Below are 21,194 nucleotides of genomic sequence, written 5' to 3' on the forward strand. Positions count from 1 at the left end.
CTAAACAGCAGAATGTAGGCTTGTAGCTGGTAGTAGACCAAATAGAAATGGAGATTGATGCAAGTTTCTTGATCTCATTTTTGCTTGAACCACTCTGTTATTGAGTGGAATTGGAGAGAGGGAAATGATGTCTCATTTGTGGCCCTTGCAAAGGAAAAATTCTTGATGCTTTCTTTTTCCTATTTTCTCCTGAATGAAGTCATGTGATGTTCATCTCAAAACCTGTCTGTATTGGCAAGGTGTTGAGGCTGTTAGAGCAGCACCTCCAAGAGTTGGCTGTACTGATGCCCTGAGAAGCAGGAGGCTGGACAGTGTCCGACAGGACCTGGTGCAGAGGTCACCTCCAACAGCCCTGAACCATTCTTGGTTCAAAACCTGCATTGTAAGATGGGTGAAACAACTGCAGCAAAATCTTGTTTAAGCACATAAGCATGTAGCATAGAAAACAAGGAGGCTTTGGCACAAAGAGATGTGCAGTAAATCCGTACTTTGCAACAACAGAACAAACCAGCAAAGTGCATTTCCAGCCACAGAGAAAGGAAATGATGCTCATATTTAATATTTGGGTTTCTTATAAGAATTAAGATCAGGTAGCATTGTAAGGGGTATGATTGCTGTAAGGCTTTATTTGTTCATAAGATTTCTTACTGTGGTATTTTGTTTTGCAGTATTATGTGCCAAGAATCTTGCAAAGAAAGATTTCTTCAGTAAGTATGCCTTAATTGTATAACTTTCTGCTCTTAATTAATCAGGTTTATCTGTAGATTGTGCTTTGCTGTCCTGGCTCATTTTTGTATGTGATTTGTCTTTGGTTCATGCTTGCAGTAGCACTGCATTACTACAGAAACACACATTGCCCTGATTGGGTGATGCAGGCTCCAGTGTTGGAAAGACCAAGGATCTCAAATTCTTGTTGAAAGTCTGGCCGATGAGACTGCAAGCAGGTTGCTACTTCCAGTTCTGTCTGTGGGCTATCAGTAGCATCCATCTCTTGTGGAAGTATTTGCAAAACATGCCAGGGATACAAGTAAAGTATTCCAGAGCTGCAGTCTTAATGTTATGTTAAGGATTGAATAAGAATGCCTACTTACCAGTATGCTTCTACCATTTAAGCACTGTTAAATTAAGCACATTTAGCCTGTTTGCTAAATTATTTTACTATTTATGGCAGATACAAATGTGTAGGGCAGAAGTACCTTGTTCTTTAATTAGGAACTGCTTTCTCTATTTTCAGTTAGGGGATAATGGCACCTTTCCTTTCTTGAGGGGAAAAACAGAGCAGGACTTCATGATATCATGATCTGGGAAGAAACAAAACAAAAAGTGTGAAGTGTAACAGCCCCTTTTTTCTTCCACAGGACTTCCTGACCCATTTGCAAAAATAGTTGTTGATGGGTCAGGTCAGTGCCACTCAACTGACACTGTGAAGAACACATTGGACCCCAAATGGAACCAGCATTATGATCTGTGAGTTGTTCATTAGGTCATAAGTAAACTCGTGTGTGTGTATGAATATATATATATTCCAAAAATTTATCTGATAAATGAAATAGAAGAATTGCCACTGATGCTTAGTCGTATGTTACCAAGAAGAATCATGTTTGCTGAGGAGGACTAATATTTGCAATAACAAAAAACTACCTGCTAATAAAAGTTTGCTTCTGTTGCCTCTAGGTGTTTGAATTTGGAAATATGTGTATGTTAGGTGCAGAGCACCACTGCTTAGGGTGAGCTCTGTACAGGAGGAGTGCAGTTCAGCTTTTAGAACAGATTGTCCTTGTAGTGATTCATTGACTTCAAAATATTAGAAATATAAATTTTAACAAAGTTTTCTACATCAATTAGTTTGATGCTGAGGTTTTAATGAGGCTGTCTGTGGTTAATTTGTGCTGCAGCAGTATCAATTTAATGTGCTATGTAATGTGCAGTAATTCATTAAATAACACCATTCCAGACTTAAGCACTTCTGTATTTATAATAAAGGAGCGTGACCAACGTACTCCAATGTATCAGAATGCTGTGGAAATGCTGTGGAGTAAAGTGGTATTTTTTTCTAAAATGACTCTCCTGATATGTATTTTTTTTAGATATGTTGGGAAGACAGATTCCATAACCATCAGTGTATGGAACCATAAAAAAATCCACAAGAAACAGGGAGCTGGCTTCCTGGGGTGTGTCCGACTCCTCTCCAATGCCATCAGCAGGCTAAAAGATACTGGATGTAAGAGCAGCTCCTACCTGGCACAGTCAAGAACCTTCAGTGCCTTGTATCTGAGTAGTGAGTAGTGTTCTCTCCCAGCCCCTTGGTGTTTTGTTGATGTTTCCAATTCTTGTTTGCAGACCAGCGTTTGGATCTATGCAAACTAAATCCCACAGATACTGATGCTGTGCGAGGCCAAATAGTGGGTAAGAATATTCTTAGTTAAACATTTATCTTCTTAAATACACTATGAGGACAAATGATGTATTGAAAAAGAAACCCATAGTTATTGCTTCAGCGCCTTTTCTGTGTTGTTTCTTCAGGTTTTAATGGGATTAGGTTACATAACAGCAATTGTTTTGTTGTACTCCTACAAAAGAGTTGATTTGCTCTTATTTAATAATGGCAAACAATATTAAAAAGAGGGAGTGCATTTGGCAGGGTACCTATTGCAGCTCTGGAAGGGTGAAATGTTACTGTAAAACTAATAGCTTTTGGACCAAGATGACAGGCAAACAGAACATTACCTGGATAAGAGGGACCTAAAAAAGGTAAAAGAAATTTTGCAAATTGCTGTTTTAATACCATCCTTGATTTTTGACTATTTCAATTTCTTTCTGCTACTGTCACTGCTAGTTTTGCATCTAACTTAACCCATGTCACCACACTGCTCTGCCTCCCCCTGCCCTGCCCTGAACCCAGGCGTTTCAATAGACATACATCAATATGTTTAACAAAATAGAATTCTCACCGTAATGATGACATCTAGTGGTGAGCGATTTCCTCCCAGCTAACCTTCCTGAAACCTCATGAAATGCAGATGTGGGGCCTGATATTTGATATTCACAGAAATAGAATCAGCTTCAGTTTTGATGATGTGATGCCTCTGATGTCTTTTCACCCTTTTTAAAAAGTCAGTAGTGTGTCAGGGTTGTGGAGGGAGCTGGGGCGAGTGATGTGCTCTCATATGTGCAGCATGATTTTAGTGTTCTTCAGTGTTTTACCCTGGGTAAATGTGGGTTGTTGTTTAGGGAACAATTATTAACTTGCATTTGGTTTTTATTTCAGTCAGTTTACAGACACGGGACAGAATAGGCACCGGAGGTTCTGTAGTAGACTGTAGAGGGCTTTTGGAGAATGAAGGGTAAGGATTCCTTTCTTTACACTTTCTTAGAAAATAAGTTTACATGTGAGAAGAATATAATGACTATTAACTTCTCTGGGAATATGTGGTAAAGCTGTAGCTGAATGCTTGCTCGAAGAAAATCATCTAAACTGACTAGGACTTGATATTTCTTGTTACCAGTGCTTCTGGCACTTCTGTTTAGCTAAGAAATTTGGTGTAAGAAAATGGCATATCTTGGGTTGGAAGTTACTTGAAGTAATGGAGAGAAAGAGAGAGAGAAAGAGAGAGAGAAAAACAGTTTTTTCTGCATTCACTTCTGTGGTGGAAAATCTTGAAGTTTCCCCATTTTCAGAACGGTTTATGAAGATTCCGGACCAGGGAGGCCACTGAGCTGTTTTATGGAAGAACCAGCACCCTACACAGACACTACAGGGGCTGCAGGTGGAGGCAATTGTCGCTTTGTAGAGTCCCCAAGTCAAGATCAGAGGCTTCAGGCACAGCGACTTCGGACTCCTGAAGTCAGAGGTCATGTACAGACACCTCAGAACAGACCTCATGGTCACCAGTCTCCTGACCTACCTGAAGGCTATGGTAAGAATTTTCCAGAACCATTAAATTTAAGATTTCAAAAGACTTCAGAGGATAGTTCTCCCATTTGACCATATTGATGTGGTTTACCTGTTAGGACATGCAGTATCCATGAGCATCTAATGGTCTGCATTTTGGAAAAGGAACTAAGCAGTGCAGCTGCAAGTTTGAGATTGTCTAATTAGCAGTTGTCTACTCCAGGATACACTGAGGGGTTGATGGTAAATTAAACATGAGTTTGTGGTATGATGCTGTTACAGAAAATTCACTGCTAATCTTGGCATTGTATCTAGGGAGAACGAATGTAAAGAGCTCTTTAAACTAGAGCAGTAATGCTATTTTTTCCTTCCCCCTTGGCGTATCGTGTAGGTTTGAGCCCACATTTGAGAAAAGATCAGGAAAATATAAAAGCAAAGAAGCCAGTAGTACAGAAGATTAGGAAGGATAAGATTAAGGAGAATTTAAAGCTTGGAAAAGAGCACGCCAAATCTAGGAGGAAAGAAATCCAGTTTGGGGGTTTGAGATGTCTCAAGATCTAAAAATAAAAATACAAACTGAAACATGCTGGATTTTTGAGTTTGAAAAGGATTGCTGAACTGTGTAGTCAAGTAAACTTATGAGGACTGTGTTTAAGGGCAAAGAAGTCCGTGCTGCAAGAGATCAGGTGGGATGGCTCAAGTACTTTCTCCTAGCTCTGACAGAAAGACAGTGTACACTAATGGCTTCAAACAAACTGTTTATTCAGGTTGGTTTTTTTGGAGTTGTGCCTTACAGTAATCTTCCATCCATTTTCACAGAACAAAGAACAACAGTACAGGGACAGGTTTATTTTTTGCACACGCAGACTGGAGTTAGCACATGGCATGACCCTAGGATACCAAGGTATGTATTTCTAGTTACAAACTCATGGCCATGGGGTGGGATTCTGCGTGTGTACAGATGTAAGCTGAATCTTTTAGAGCAAAAATCAGTGAAATCTTTAATAATTATAAAGTAGACTATCTAAACTTAAAGGGAGAGATATGAGCAGAGAGTGATTTTGGATCTCTCTGGTTAGCTTTTTGTCATACCTTAAATGTGACTTTTTGAAAGAGAGAATTACCTACCAGTGAATCATGTAAAACAAGTGAAGAAAAGTCCTTCAGGAATTACCATTTGACAAACCCTTCCAAAAATGTCAACGTGACTTCATTATTGGTTTTGTGAAGTTGGATTTCTGAATCAAATATTTTTTGTTTAAAAACAGTTTGGACTACAAATTAAATAAAAAAGTGACTGCTTCCTGAGTACTGAATTAGTAATTTCTGCTGTAATAGTGCCCATTCTTGTACCACTGAAGCAGAGAGATTACTTGTTATCTTTAAACTTGAAGTAATGTTGGGGTTTTTATGCTTCAGACCAGTGATTTGCAGCTAGGAAATTCGAATCCTCCACATGATTAATTTAGTAAAGCCTCTTTAAAACTTAACCTGCAGTTAATCCAGGTCTTTGTGACTAAGGTCTGTCTGTCTTCCTTGAGGAGCTCTGAATCTGGGCTGTCTCACTGGGCTGCCTGCACACCCAGTCCTGTAGTAAAGCACAGTGTTTGTAACTCTTCAGCTGCTGCGTTCATTGTATGATAGACCGGTGTGCTACAGGATATTAGAAAAATTATATGCAGTAGTGTAGGCAAAAGTGTTGATATAAGCACAGTATATGGGAGGATATGAAAAAATGAGGTTTAGAGAGAGATAAAATAGCTGATGTTAGATTAGCTGGTGTTGTTGGAGGAAGAAATGACAATGCTCATTCTTCATGTCACTCAAGTCTGGCTTGGATGCCCAAAGCCTATTTCTTCTTCAAGTGGTCCTGATTTACTTAATGAAAGTTTCTGCTTCTTTTTGCTACAGATTTTAGCCAGGTTTTTGGACCAGCAATGTAAATGGACACATTCCACTTACAAAGTGGAGATGGCTTTTCTTTACCACCATGTTACAGTGCAAAAATGTAACCTTGGCATTTAGCACAGATGTAGGTTAAAACTTGATGTAATCAGATCTCTAAAGCACTTTCAGATGCACAGCTGATTGAAACAAATGGTTCCAACTATAATCTTCTTTCAAGGAGCCTAACAAAGGCTCGTCTGTCTCCCTGTGTACCCCATGCTGGCTTATGCCATCCCTTGACAGTAATGAAGCCTTTGATGTACAAAGTGTTCTACCTTTTCTAAAGCCTCTCATACCCTTATAATGATGTTGGGTTGTTAGATTTAGGTAAGGAAATTGACAGAGTGATGTCTTCAACCCTGCATAATAGATAAACTCACCTCAACTGTCTAGAGAATACCTCACTTAACAGCATTTCTGCCAAAACAACAGTCTCCAGGTTTCCCTCCTCCTCTTTGTTGCCACTGTTGGTATTTTACTGCATGGGGTAGCTTTAAAGCATTTTAAATTCTCGAGTTGTAAATACAGCCTGTGTGTTGAATTTAAATGCTTTTGTGCTACCTGAAGGTGAGTGATTGCCTTTAGCAGCACTTAGAAAGAATGGCACCTTAAAGCTATCAAGAATGAAAGGGATGAACATGTCAGCAAAACCTTACTGTGAGCGATTTCTCATACTTAAGTTTCTAACCTTGCTAATTAAAGAGGTGAATTTTTCGTTTTAGGTGATCTTAATGTTTGGCCGCCTTAGCTTCTTAACCTCCTGGTTATTTGGAGGCAGTGGTTGGTTTAAAAGCCTTTCATTTTTAGGTTTTCTGCACACAGCTCGCATTAGTGTTAATAGGATTTTTCTTTTTTTTTTCTGTGAAATTTTTTGCTACAAAGAAGATCTCCCTCTCCTTTTGCAGCTCTGCCTAAATGATGATGTTGCATGTTGAAGTTACTTTTAATCTGCATGGCTTTGTTACTTTCAAGGACAGATTACAAAGTTGCACTGCTTAGATGGAGGATTCTAAAAAGGCAACATTAAAGTAGCTATGGTGTGCTTCTTTCCCGTGACTTTCATAGCCTGGAATCTCTGAGAGCCAAATTCACTCCCCCTCCCCTGAATGTAATTGGTTCCACCTTCTCTTCGGGAGTGCTTTAACTTTGTTTACTTTTCTCCTTAGAGACCTTAACAGTGTGAATTGTGATGAACTGGGACCTCTGCCTCCAGGTTGGGAAGTTAGAAGTACAGTTTCAGGAAGAATATATTTTGTAGATCATAACAACAGAACCACACAATTCACAGATCCACGACTACATCACATCATGAAGTAAGAAGCTTGCATGATAAATAATTCATCTCAAGTTTGGATTCTTAAACCATTTATTTTTGTACAATTTTAACTACAGTCTGGGAGTCATGAGGGGCTGAAAAAGAATCACTGTGTAATGATATTAGGCAATAGATGCAAGGAGGTGGATTTCTGTGTGGGTCTAATCAGGGTCTGAATATTAGTTGTCAGCCCTACTTTTGTCTAAACTTCATGCAAAGACTCTACAAAACTGTTTTTATTATGCTTTGCAGTCCCCAGGGAGGGCTTGCATATTTCTGCACAATGCTGATCTTTTAAGTTGGTTTGACAAAACTGCACCAAGTTGTGTTGGAGAAAATATGCAGTTCTAGAAATGCTGGAATGTGGGGTGGAGGATCTGCCAGGCAGTTCCACAGCACTCCACTCATGTCTGTCTGGCTTAGCAGTTCTAGTTCTATGCTAGCTCTTGGTGGACATGAGCTGGCTTTGTGCTCCCTTGAGCTCCAGACAACAGAATACAAAGCCAACTGGAGTCGGGTCGCCTGGTGCTGTGCACAGCCAGCTCAGGTTTAGCAGGATTTAATAAATTCAAGCTCTGCATTGTGCAAAAGCAGCTGCACTGTTACAGAACTAACTCTGGAAGAAGCCTGACTGTGTGCATTGTTCCTGAGTTCAGAATTTGCCTTGGATCCAATTTGTCTGTGCTTGAAGCCTACTGCAGAATCTCTTATCTAAGAAATAAAATGGATCCTCAGCCTAAATAAAGGCATGGCCAATGAGGATAAATGTTTGAAGATTCATCTATCTGGGACAAGTACATATATCTCTTCCAATAATTGTAGAGGTTGTTCTATTCTACTCTGTTATCCTTACTTTGGGTGGAGCTGGAAAAAAATAATGATTGCAGTTGTTAGATGATTCCATTTATAAAGCTATTATTTCATTAGAGATCTCTTTTCTTGTTATACTCCTCAAGATGTGTGGGAGAAGTACCAGAAAGCTTTATTGTTTTTACATCTTCCTTATTGTAATACTTCTAGAATAAATACTTTGCTTTTCTTTCAAAGTCATCAATGCCAGCTAAAAGAGCCCAGCCAGCAGCCTTTGCCAGCTCCAAATGAGGGGTCTGTGGAAGAGGGTGAAGAGTTGCCTGCACAGAGATATGAAAGAGACTTGGTGCAAAAACTGAAAGTTCTTAGACATGAGCTCTCCCTTCAGCAGCCGCAGGCAGGTCACTGCCGAATTGAAGTATCCAGAGAGGAAATATTTGAGGTATTTGATGGACTCTTTACTACTAATATCAACTTCTCTTACTCAAGTTTAATAAAACTGGTCTTACATCAAGTCTGTTTAATGAGAGAAGTGGTGAATCCAGTGGTATCATATGGATTATCAGAGCTCTGATTAAATTAAAGAAAAAACATTCTTCTAGTTTCATGTTTTAACTTGGACATTTGTAAGAAGAAATTCTGAGTAGTTTGGGGTTCTTTTGCCAATACAAATTTTTAATTGCTAAAAGTCTTTCATCTTACATGAGGAAAGCTAGATTATGTAAACTTCACATGGATTTTGCTGACAAATTTGAGCATTCTTTTTCATTTAGAAATGACAGCAGTTGAAAACTTAAAAGGAATGGCATCTGCTTGCCATTACCACTTGTGTATGTAGGCATGTAAAAGGTAACTCTAATTGGGCATTCTTCTATTCTTAGATTGGATTATTTTTTAAGTACCTTTGTAGCAAAAGGGAATTAAGCTTTTTGTGGACTTTCCACCCACAAATATTAGTGTTGTCACTGAAACATGCTTTAGATTAGCCCTTTAACAGAATGCTTTCTGTAGCTGAGTGAAAAATCTATGTGTTATACTAATGCTTCTTAGAGCTAATTATAGAAAAGAAATAAAATGTCTAATCTATTAAAAAAAAAAAAAGCCAGCCTATAAATATATGTATACACATGTACAGGAATCCTACCGTCAGATAATGAAGATGAGACCAAAGGATTTGAAAAAGAGGCTTATGGTAAAATTTCGAGGTGAGGAAGGCCTGGATTATGGAGGAGTAGCAAGGTGAGATTTTAGTTTTTCTGACACTTCTTAGCTGTAAAATTGGTGTTTCTTTGTGTGTGTGTGTGTGTCTGTGTGGGTTTTTCAACAACTCTCATTCAGACTTGATTTGTTTAAATACGTCTCTGACAATGTTTGGGGAATGGGTAAGGAATGAGATGGCATTGTCTCATGGCTTACTAGCTATGTTAATTCATGTTAATTTCTTCACTACTTATAAACTAAAATCAAACTACCTGTAAGTTGAAAAACACACTTATTTTTAAGTGCACTTCTTCAGTCTGCAGGTGGAAAGCAGTAAAAGATTTAATGTGAAATAAGAAACTGAAAACTGTGTTGTCTAAAACTTAAGTGGAAGTTGCTTTCTTCTAAAATAACACTTTTTCTTGGCAGAGAATGGTTGTATTTACTGTGCCATGAAATGTTAAATCCATACTATGGACTCTTCCAGTACTCTACAGATAATATTTACATGCTGCAAATCAATCCAGATTCCTCTATCAATCCTGTAAGTATTGACTTCTGAGCAATGTGTGTACTTTAAGAGATTGTCTCCTGCAGCCTATATCATTGCAGCTGATTTTTTCATGATGAGAACATAGGCAGTCCAACCCTGGCCATTCTGTGATTCTGTGACAGTGAAGTGGGGTAAAAACATGTTAACAAGTCTGGTGTTGTTACAGTACAGAGGAGCAGGGTTTGCACAGAAATAACATGAGAGAAGAGTTCTCCTTTGATAAGTATCTGAATTCTTTTGGCTGTCATTTGAGACTCCTTTGTACTGGCTGGGGTGCATGTTGATTCTGGGATAGGTAAAAGTACTCTTCATTTTCAATACAGGTGATTGTGCAAACACTGCATCCTAAGCAGTGTCTGCTCCATGACTGTAGGGGCTTGTAAGCCTTGCTTGCCCTTTCTCAATAAGCTCCTGTGTTGTTTGGGTGTTTTCTTCCCCGTTATTGGAGGCCTTGTATTGCCCTAAAAGGAGCAGCAATTCTGTTTGCAAGGTCTAAAGTACTTGTATGTAATTTATTAGGTGAAGTGCAGAGACTTGTTTGATATGTTTAATCATTAAATGCTTCTTGGTTATGTTATGAGGAAAAACTGTGGTTCCTTTTGCCCAGAGGGCTGCTGATGACTTACACTTAAATAGCCACGAGATGTCAGTGTTAGAGTGTCTTTGTGCTGTCTGATTTTCTCCTCTCTCTCTGCAGGACCATTTGTCTTATTTCCATTTTGTTGGTCGGATAATGGGTTTGGCTGTGTTCCATGGACACTATATCAATGGGGGGTTCACAGTTCCCTTTTATAAACAGCTCCTGGGGAAACCCATTCAGCTCTCTGATCTAGAATCTGTTGACCCAGAACTACACAAAAGTTTAGTCTGGATTCTGTAAGTACTGTATTTATCAGTTATCTTGCTGTGGAGAAGATTGTGCTTTACAGAAAATAGAAGGGTCAGTAACGGGGGAGATGGGTACAAAATTACCAAGTTACAATTTCTGTGTCAAAAAGTTCAAGGCATTTGAGGAAAAAATTCTCATGTAAGCTGTGTTAGGCTTCCTTGTAGTAAATTAGGTTCTAAATAAAGTGTTGCATGAGTGTGCTAGAATACTACAGTATCAAAATCCTCAGAACTTTGTCCTGAGGAAACATTGATTAAAAAGAAAATAAATTGAATTAATTTGAACTTTGTACATGTACAGTTTAGAACCAAATCCGTTATTGTTAGGTGTAGCTTTGGGATTCTTTAGCATTGCTTTGCATTGTCACTTCTTCATAAAGACTGTTTTAAATTTATGTTTAAAGTTATTGGTGTGTTATTGAAAATAATTGTGATTTCTTCTGTGCTGCACTCAGTACCTGACAGCAGATTGGATCACTCTGTGTGTGTGTGTGTGTTTAGGGTTTAATTATTTATTATCCCAAATACTACTACAATTGTAGTGGTGAGAATGACACCTCCAATGGGGCTCCTCAGCAGGCAATAAGCCATATAGAAATCAGTAATTGTGGCAGCATTCCTTTAGTGGTGTGGAATGCAGATAGATGGTTACTAGGTTTATCCTGAAGACTCTGTGTTCAAATAACAAGCTGTCAGCATCGTCCCTGCAAGTGATCAAAAATGCAAAGTTTACCTTCTGTCTTTCATTTGTTAGAGAGAACGATATCACCCCGGTTCTGGACCATACTTTTTGTGTGGAACACAATGCTTTTGGAAGGATTTTACAGCATGAACTCAAACCAAATGGCAGGAACATTCCAGTGACAGAAGAGAACAAGAAAGAATATGTCAGGTATTGCAGAACAAATACATATCCTGCAAATGTAGTGAAAGGAAGGCAGTGAACACATTGCTTTTTTTCATAGGGTGGAACTGATGATATGGGTATTTCAGAGGGAAATACCTGAGTCATAAATTACCTGTTTTCATGCAATGTAACGTAGTAGAGCCTGGGAAGAAGTTGTAAATTGTACCTTGTGTTGTCTGTTAATGGTGCAATAATTAAATGTTGATAGCAAAAGGAATTAATAATAACTTCTTTCATACAACAAAATGTCTTTTAAAACTAGTTCCTCTGTAAACTTTTCCAGCCCTGCTCTAAAAAGCCCAGTCTTACCCAGCTTATCACCCTGACTTTTTTTCCTCCCCCCAGGTTGTATGTGAACTGGCGATTTATGAGAGGCATAGAAGCACAGTTCTTGGCTCTGCAGAAAGGCTTTAATGAACTCATTCCCCAACATCTCCTCAAGCCTTTTGACCAGAAGGAACTTGAGGTACGTGTTTTATCCGCTTGGAATATCAGTTCCTAATTCGTACGTTCCATACCCAACCACTGATGTGAAAATAAATAACAACACAATTTATTGCAGTTTATATACCAGAAGGCTGTGTGTTTGTTTAACCAAACACTTTCTGTTTTATTCTAGACTTGCTTTGGGTTAATGTTAGTGAGAGGACTGCTTGAACAGGGAAGACAAATACACCATATTGTGTAACCAGGCACTAATGCTCAAAGCAGGTGGTCTGGGCAGAGAGAGGGAGTATTGCAAGCCTGGAGAGCTGCTGGCAAGACCTAACCTGTTGTTTGCCCCAGTACTTGTTTTCTTCAATGTCTGTTTTAATACGTCTGTTTCTATAGACACATAAGTCATGGTTTACAGCAGCTGAAGTAGAAGTGAGAGAGCACATAGAAAATAAATTAATTTGTCTTTGCGTTTAATCCTGAGTATAGAATTCTACACCATTTTTCTTCCTATTTTTTGTTTATTTTAAAGAAGGCAGTAGACTATTTGAGGTATTGGAAGAAATAGTTTAATGGTAGTAGTTTGTGCATACCAACTGTTCACATGAAGTTACTGTGTTCCATGAGTTAGTTGGTTAAAAAGGCAGATTGTAAATCCAATTAATATTTCAATACTGTCCAAATTAGGTTAGTCACAACTGCCCTAATACTGTAAATTAGTCTAGGTGGGTACCATCTTGGTGGCACAAAAAGACAGCTGCTAAATGGTAGCTCTTAGAATGAAATACTCAATATGGAATATTATGGGAAATTTAGAGTATGACACACATTTTGTTTTGAGTGATGATGTCTCCTGTATGCCATTTGTTTATCGTTGCCAGGGTAGCTGGTTAGATTCATGGCCAGTAATGACTTCCTCTTTCAATATTTTGCAACCTGGTTTCATCTGGAAAAGAGATTGAAGTAATCCGTCTAGTCTTTGTCAGACACTCTCATAAACAACATCAAAAAACAGCTGCAAAGTTTTTGTAGTTAGTGGTCAGTTATGGACACCGGACCAATTGGGATGTAACCATAAACTGAGCAGCACTTTCCTGTAGTGGGTTATTAGCAACTCTAGGACAAAGCCAGATCAGGAAAATGATTTCTGTGTCAACTAAGTAGATGGCACGCCTTCATCCAAGTCTGTGCTGTATCCTTATAAAGATATACTGTACTTTTCAGGTAGGCTAGATTTAAAAAGCAGGTCTTGAATGGGCATTTGACTCTGATTTCTTCTGAAAATTCCAGTTCTGGTGTAATCCTGGGCTTCAGTTTCATTGCAGATTAACTGGGGAGATTTACTTCCTGTTCTAAACTGTTTTGGAGCGTTACTGTGTACCAGGAAGGTGGCTCGAGTGCATAAAGAATGCTGGGCTTTGTGAAATAACTCAATGTATGTTTTCATAGCTGCAAACCTGAAATGACTTTGAATGTTAAAGCATTCTCTAATCCATTAACAGCTAATCATAGGAGGCCTGGATAAGATAGACCTGAATGACTGGAAGTCAAACACACGTCTAAAGCACTGCATGGCAGATAGCAATATTGTGAAGTGGTTCTGGCAAGCAGTGGAAACATTTGATGAAGAAAGAAGGGCAAGGCTTCTGCAGTTTGTGACGGGTTCGACGCGTGTCCCACTTCAAGGTTTCAAGGCTTTACAAGGTGACTGATGTGGAGGCTGAGTTAACATGCAGTGGGAGGAAGATTGTGTGGCATTTGTTGGGCCCTTCTAGAATATCAGCATGTTACTGGATAACTCGATCACTTGCAAACTTTTCATCCCAAGAGCAGTTCTGCATTTATCAGTGGCTGCTGGTGACCACCTGAGTTGTTGCTGACAAGTCATGCAAGCTGAGCAATCTGTCCTCATGTAGCACTTAGGCTGGTGTCAATACTGGCTTATCAGTCTCTTACAGTTCTATGGACTGACATTAGTATCACTGCATGAAAGCATGTACATGATTATAGAGCAGACTGAATGATTCTTTTACATGAAAAGTGTATTCCTATTGATGGTTGGCAACAAACCATCAGTCTTTAAAGTAACTTCCTGAAAGTTGCAGTTCTTGTTGTCAGAAAAGGTAGCAGTGTCCTAGACTGTTGTGGTTCTTCTGATAACATTCCATCTGTTAACTGACAGTAAACTGATCTTCAGAATTCAAATACATAGTTCTGTTTTGCAAGAAAAGTCTTCTTACTTTTGAGCCTTTTCGTTTTTGAAAGTATAACTATGTGAAGTTTAACTGCTTTCCAGAGTACAAGTCTGCAAGTTTGTTGTCATTAGGAGACCCATCATTTCTGTTATCTCTTTGCCAGCTGCAAGTCTGACCCACAGACTTTAGCCTATAGCATACTCGTATCTGCATCTGGAACTGTAATTTTCTCTTGCCTTTTTATAAATAGCAACATATGTGTGCACTAATGCTATTTTGTTGAAGTGCATTAACTAGAATGTCTGTTTGTAAGGTTCTACAGGCGCTGCAGGACCCAGACTGTTTACCATCCATTTAATAGATGCAAACACAGACAACCTTCCAAAAGCCCACACTTGGTAAGATGAAATGTTCTGCTTTGTCTTAAAAGTAGCCATTTCAGTCCTGGCTATGGATTAACCCATGCTTAGATGAATCCACGTGTGTTCTGCTAGCTTGGAAATCTGTACTCTGCAGCCAGCAAAATAATTGACTTAAGTTGTTATTGCTTGATTTATGTCTTCTCTACTATCTGTGGTTTTTGTTTGCCCCAAATTGATTATTCTGAATAGTGAGATGTTAATTTCCATGTATTCAGCAGAAGTATTCACTGATAAATTACTCATAGCAATGAATCTTTATTCACAACTAGATTTTTAGATGTAAAATGTAAGAAAAGAACGCTATTTACTACAGAACTGAGCTCTCATATGTAAGCCTCACTCTATCAGGGAAAGGAAATCGTTTCACTAGAAGCACAGACTATCTTAAGGCAGAGCAAGGAGCAAGCCTGCCTGGTGTCTTGCTTTCTTTGCAAGCCTCCTGCATCTCCTCCTCCCAGACCCAGCCCAAGTAAGAGATTCCTGCTGCAGCAGTACAATTATTTCTTTGATGTTGCCTCCTTTGGCCATTGAAGGGGCTGAGGCTTTGATGTTGATTTTACAAATTCTATCTTTATGTAGCTAATCTAGGGTTTGTATGTTAGTTTTTTTGTTGTTTTTCTTTTTTTAATTGCAACAAATGTGTAAGATTCATAATCTACAATGTGTTGTTATTTTATCTCCAGCTTTAACCGGATTGACATTCCGCCTTATGAGTCATATGAGAAGCTTTACGAGAAGCTGTTGACAGCTGTGGAAGAGACATGTGGGTTTGCTGTGGAGTGAAAAAGCAACCAAAGGAAACAGATGCTAGCTCATGGACCACCAAATCAAAAGCTAGAAGAAGCTTGCTGTGAACTTCCTGCTAAGCTGTCTGAAGCACCGGAACTCTGGACAACTTGGAGATGGGTTGTTTCCCTTCCACTGTTGGTGGATGATGGTGGGGGCAGGGGCTTTTGTTGGTGGTTTCCAATTCTTTTTCTCCTTTATTACAATAAGCCCTTCCCTCTTCTGCCATCCCCCATAAAATGAAATGCAGCCAAGTTCAGCATTTGGCTTTGGATACACAGGATATTCTGCTAGATTTGTAACACATATTGTGATAGGGTCAATGACCTGTGGGTTTGTTTTTTTTTTTAATAGGAGATTCACAGTGTAATTAAGAATGAGCTTGATTTGCTGAGGACATGCAGATGGTTAGGCGTGCCTGGTTAGTTTGTCTAAAATCAAGCTTGAATCCCGTAGAGTCCAGTGGGTGCAGTGTGTCTGACTGGCACAAGAATTTGCATTGCACATTCTGAAAACCTGATTAAAAAGTGAACTTCTAGCAGAAATTACCTCCATATGAGCATTTAACTGAAAGGCAAAGAAATTCAAGTTCTGCCTTAGCAGGAAGCTCCCAGTGGAAGCTGTGGCTTACCTTGAGAAAAGCAAAAGAATTGGGGACAGCTGAAATGGTATTGTATGATTTCTTTTTGGTTGTCCTGGCTGAAACCTAATTGTTTTGCACATGAAAACAGTTATTTCCTCCTGCAGAATTACTTTCCGTAGTTTGCTCAGATATAATTACCTTGCAGAGAAGCTTTGTAAGGAGGAGACAGAGGACAAAATTTACTCAATTTCAAAGCTGTGATTTCTGTGCCACTGTTTTACCTGAAATGTTTTTGTGACTTCGTATTTGAAGATTCAAAATGGAAATCGCCAAACGCTCAGTCAACAGAGCTAACTTCTGTTCTGAAGTTTTTGGCCGTGTGAAAGGTTTATTTGGAGGCTGTGGTAAAAGGGTAACTATACAGTGAATACATTTTTAAATGTTATGGAAAGCTATTGAAAGGATTTATGACTTCAGTTCTGTAAGGATAAGAATTTCTCCAGAGAGCCACAGAAGGCTATTTTTTCAAATACCTGAAACTAATATTAAAAGGTTGGTTCTCTAACACATTGCTAAGATAACTTCCCAAGGGAAACAAAAGCAAATCAAATACCTGAATCACTAACATTTTTTCCAGTTTGCACTCCGAGATGAGACAGTATTTTAACAAATAACACGGCTTCAGAAAGACCCAGTTATCTGTCAAACATGTCTAAACTTAAGTAAAGCAGGCTTGCTTGTATAGGATTTTTTTTCTTTGGCAAGCCTGATTTTTAGAGAAATTCATTACTGAAACATTTAACAGATGTTTTTGTTTATGGAATAGTGCATTGAAATTCAGCTGTGGGTAAGAGATTGTTCTTAGAAGATGTCTACTGGAATACTTCTATTTTGTCTTTTTTAAATTGAATTTGATAATAGCTTTAAACTGTGATAGGACAGAAAGTAGACACTTGTCAAAATTCTGGCATCATTCTCAGTTTTGTTTGTTTGTTTCCATTGACCATATTTCTTGTGATTCGTGGTTGGGAGTGAGGATTGCATTGGAGGTGTAAAATTGTACCATAGTGTGAGATTTGCACAGGGTTGCTCAAGGTGCTCATCCAGAGAGACTGTACAGGACAGAGGATATTTACACCCATGTTCTGGAGGAATCTTGTTGCAGATGGGGACCTGTTTCTGCAGTACTGATCATTGGGACACAAGTGAAATTATGTGTGTGTTTTGCCGAAGAGAAAGGAAATAGAACTGTCTGTAGATGAACGTCTGTACAGTCTTGGGCTGAGCAGCAGAATCCCCATGGCCCTGGCTTTTCAAAATGGCTGTGAAGTCGTACCTGTTCATAGAGTGTATTTAATTCTTTCAGTACATTTGAATGTGCAATAAACCAGTCAGATAGAAAAAACACAACATGGATTATTGCCCGAAAGCTTTGCATGTAGTCTCATGTGGATTTTTCACTAAAAGAGTTGAAAAAACAGATGCTAAAGCCCACCACTAACAGAAATCCTATCATACAAGCTCTAAAACTGGCTTGGTAAAAACCAAGTGAGGTGAAGGTAAAGGCCCTTGATTTGGAAATCTATAGGTCAAGTAGCTTTATGTCAGCGACACAGTTGGCATATGATAGTTCCTAATGTCTTTCCTAGGTCAGTGTTTTATTGAATGCACAAAATAAGAATAGGCAAGGATTGTTGTTTGCTGTATTTAAAAGCCCTTGTCAAGGTACCTCCTCCTTGCTGACAATAATCAGAGTAGGGCACCGTCTGTTTAATTATTTTAGTTCTTTTTTATACAGCTTCACCACCTCTCCCATTGTGTTGTCTTCGCAATTTTGTGCCACTTCAGTGATGATAAAGACCTTTTTTTTTGTATTGTTCTGTACATGCATTTGAGGCAGGCCTTAAAGCTGGATGGATGGATGGTGGATGGATGGAGGAAATAAAGAAGCGAGGCAGTATGGGTTTTAAGTGATGATTTCTTCTTCCAGTGGCTGGTTTCAAGGCCAGGGAAGGATGAAACACAAACAAGAGTTTTCATGGCTCAAGCTGTTGACTCTATGAGGTCTTGGAGGCTGTTCTTATAACCTCAGCTGTCTGAATCTGTGAGTGCATTCATTCCCACTTGGTCTGCCAGCACTTGAACTGGTTGTTACTCCTCAAACTTGCCCAAAGAATAACATAAAGTCTGGTGTTCGTTCAGTCATTCCATGTTCCACCTTGTGCACATACGTCTTGGATCAGACCTGAAGGAAATACAAGGTACAATGTGTCTTTCGTTCCTGTCCTAAAAGCAAACCTAAAAGCTGGTCCGTTGGCACAGACCTTCAGTGCTTGCCCTGATACTGCTCATCAGCCTATACTATATGCTCAGGGATGTAGGAAACCACCACTTTGCTCGTGTTTTAAATCGGGAAGAAATGAGGCTGTTTTATGAATGTTGGCATTAACTTGGGCATTATGTTAGACAAGACCCTGCTTCAGAAAGGCTGCTTGAAGCTCCAGGGGGTGAAATCAACGTTTGCTCAGCAGTATGTACTTTGTTCAAGTTGAGGTGGTTGTGAAATCCAATAGATTTTGTAAATTAGTGATCTGGCCACCAGGGCCCTCTGTAGCTCAGGTTCAGGGCCACGTGGCACAGCAAGTTCCCAGAAACACAGTATGGATCTGTTTTTAATTTGTTAATTTTTGTTCCTCGACCACTTTATAATGTATTTTTTTAATTTATTATTTTGTAATGTCATGTTTAAGTATTGCTGCTATCCTTGTTATTCTTCCCACTGTTTTTATTGCAGATTTATTTTGTGAAAGTTGTACACTAATGTTTCATTTTATGTCTAAATCAAAGTATTTAAAGAAATACTAGTTCTATTTAATGTGGTTATGGAACCAGCTGGAATAAACAGTGATTGTATAGTAGGCTGGACCCAGGAGGTCATGTTCATTTTTGTTACATATGCAATAAACTCACAACTTTAAACTCTTGGTATCCACTGCTTCGTTAACATATTTATGGAAGCCACAGGAAACTGATACTCTCATAATGAAATGAGAGAGGGCTCAGCTGGAGATGGGGTGGAGGACAGAGTCACGGTGTTAAAGGAGGCAACAACAAAAAAGCCTGTAGCAATACAAAATATTCTGTAGGGTTAATAAATAATCCTGTTTGTTTTACAGACCTGGAGTGCAGTGCGATGAGGCTTTGCTGCTGTTAGCAGTGACCAGACTTGTGACTAGTGAGCATCAGCGTTGTCTGACAGAACTGCCTCACCTTGTGCTGAGTACAGGTACCTGCAGTGGGAAGCTGGGGTGGCTCAGTGGACAAGCTGTGAGAATGCAGCTGATTTCACAGTCTTACATAGATGGCTCAGCTGAAACTTCTTTTCGACAGAGTGCATTCATTTTATTCCTTCTCTGACTGTTTACCAGCCTTCAGCCATTTCTCCTCTTCTGTTACTTTTCCAAAATCTCAGCTTTCAAGGGGAAAAAAGATCTCCTCTTTATGAGAGCTGGGGAAAGATTCATTAATGCTGATGAATCTATGCTTTCCTATACCTCTGTGAGTGGAGAAACAGTGGTATGAGCCTGCACTCAGACAGTGCTGGCAGTCAGCTCTCATGATTCAGTGCTGCAGCACAGCCTTCCCTCCCAAAGCTGAAAGCTGGGGTTTCCTTCATCTGTGTAGATTCTGCTTTTCTTCATATTAAAAATATATATTCTTTGAGCAACTTCACAGCATGGCCAACACACCATCAGACTGGATTCTCCAGACTAACCTAGTGGTTGTAGAGGGGCTGCTGTAGGACTCTTGCACTACATGAGCTTTTGGGAAACTGATTAACAAATCACAATTTCTCTTAAGAAATGTTACAGAACTTAAGTAATTCACTCTTTTGCAGAAGCTTGGCAGGTCGATTAAATTCCTCAGGTTAAATTTTCCAGTCTCTGCCTCCTTCTGCAGGATGTACAAAAACAGTCTGTGAGGAGTGCTGGTCTAGGAGTGGCAATTTGTGTTCTGATTTATGATGATGCTCCCATGTCCTCGGCTCTCCGCCTGCCTGGGGGAATGCAGCCCCTGCTGTACACTAAGAGATACTTGACCAAGGTACAGCAGAATGTATTTTAATTTATGAATGCTTTCTGCTGACAAACCTCTTTATATTTTCTGTTGGTGGTTTGCAGTTTGATTCCTAGCTATAAACCCTCCCCATCATTTACTTTTTCAGGCATTTTTTTTCACATGTGACTTAGGGTAATGCTAAAATCCTACAGCTTTGCCAACGAACACTTACAGACAAAATCCCTTTAGGTGCGGTGGGGCAGGAAGGGATAATGCCTTTCTTCCTGATTTGGCTGACTTGAAATAACATCAAGCCTAAATGTATAACCCCTGTCTGCAATCTTGCAGTTAGTGGCTGAGTGAATAATGCAAACAATGCCCACGTGTCCTGTGGATCCCCTTCCAGCCTTGGCTGGAGCATTATTTCATGGATTCGATCCCCCCTTGAAGAGCAGGAGCCCCTTAACCTGGGACCTGTGCTCTACTTGACATGAAATGAAAGAAAATCTGCCTGGAGCCTTTAGGGCTGGCTGTGAGATGACAGAAGGGGGGCTGAGACATCAACAGGTTAAGAATGACTTCTTTTTTCCTTCCACCACAACCTGGCTTTTATGGACCGCAGAAGAGGAGTGTTTAAAGGGAGGGTAAGTGTGGCTTTGCAGACAGCTGCTGCAGTGCCCTGCCAAGTCTGTGGAGCTCTGTCCCAGATTCAGAAGCAGCTGGCAAACTGACCGGGGGTTGGGCTGTGCCTGGAAACCGTATGGCTGAGCTGTGGTGGTTCTGGTACAGAGAGGGGATGGAGGGAGACGTTCCTGGAGGACCCAGGGGACCCTGGCATCACTCTTAGTATTTGGTTGGGTTCTAGAACAAGATCTGCAAGAGAAACCTGGATGTGGTGGTGAGAAGAGAATAAGAAAGCAACATGAACTTAACCTGGTCTCTTCTACGGAGCTAACCTTGATCCAAGAAAGCTACAGACATTGAATTGTTCTGGGCAAGTATTTGGTCTGGGAGACTTTGGAGTGGAATGTTAATTGGATGCTGACTAAATGAGTCCAGACAGATGGGACTGACCTGGGGACACTGCTCAGAGTCCCCCATGCCTAGGGCTCCTTACGCCTTTGCTCTATTGGATTTCAAAGGGGAGATTTAACCCCTCCTGGGGAACCCGTGGGGAACAGAGATACTGTCCCCTTGTGCAG

General features: G+C 39.7%; 1 protein-coding gene across 6 annotated transcripts in view; it reads left to right on the forward strand.

Moving 5' to 3' along the window:
* The window catches only part of SMURF1 (SMAD specific E3 ubiquitin protein ligase 1), a 43,007-nt gene extending 23,996 nt beyond the window's left edge, over positions 1-19,011 (forward strand). Inside the window, exons 2-18 of one of the 6 annotated variants that reach the window (XM_031606843.2) lie at positions 669-707; positions 1,359-1,467; positions 2,088-2,221; positions 2,341-2,406; positions 3,269-3,344; positions 3,664-3,917; positions 4,712-4,796; positions 7,006-7,152; positions 8,202-8,406; positions 9,100-9,203; positions 9,594-9,708; positions 10,415-10,593; positions 11,360-11,497; positions 11,858-11,978; positions 13,450-13,651; positions 14,456-14,540; positions 15,248-18,991. In XM_031606843.2, coding sequence (XP_031462703.1) covers positions 669-707; positions 1,359-1,467; positions 2,088-2,221; positions 2,341-2,406; positions 3,269-3,344; positions 3,664-3,917; positions 4,712-4,796; positions 7,006-7,152; positions 8,202-8,406; positions 9,100-9,203; positions 9,594-9,708; positions 10,415-10,593; positions 11,360-11,497; positions 11,858-11,978; positions 13,450-13,651; positions 14,456-14,540; positions 15,248-15,347 — 2,159 coding nt within the window. In that variant the 3' untranslated portion in view covers positions 15,348-18,991. Of the gene's footprint in view, positions 1-190; positions 708-1,358; positions 1,468-2,087; positions 2,222-2,340; positions 2,407-3,268; positions 3,345-3,663; positions 3,918-4,711; positions 4,797-7,005; positions 7,153-8,201; positions 8,407-9,099; positions 9,204-9,593; positions 9,709-10,414; positions 10,594-11,359; positions 11,498-11,857; positions 11,979-13,449; positions 13,652-14,455; positions 14,541-15,247 lie in introns of those variants that run through there. The other 5 variants (XM_031606844.2, XM_031606845.2, XM_031606846.2 and 2 more) reach the window with 5 other exon arrangements.
* The last annotated feature ends 2,183 nt before the right edge of the window (positions 19,012-21,194 follow it).

This window comes from Phasianus colchicus, chromosome 16 (assembly GCF_987193195.1).
Source record: "Phasianus colchicus chromosome 16, bPhaCol1.hap1.1, whole genome shotgun sequence".
Lineage (NCBI taxonomy): Eukaryota > Metazoa > Chordata > Aves > Galliformes > Phasianidae > Phasianus > Phasianus colchicus.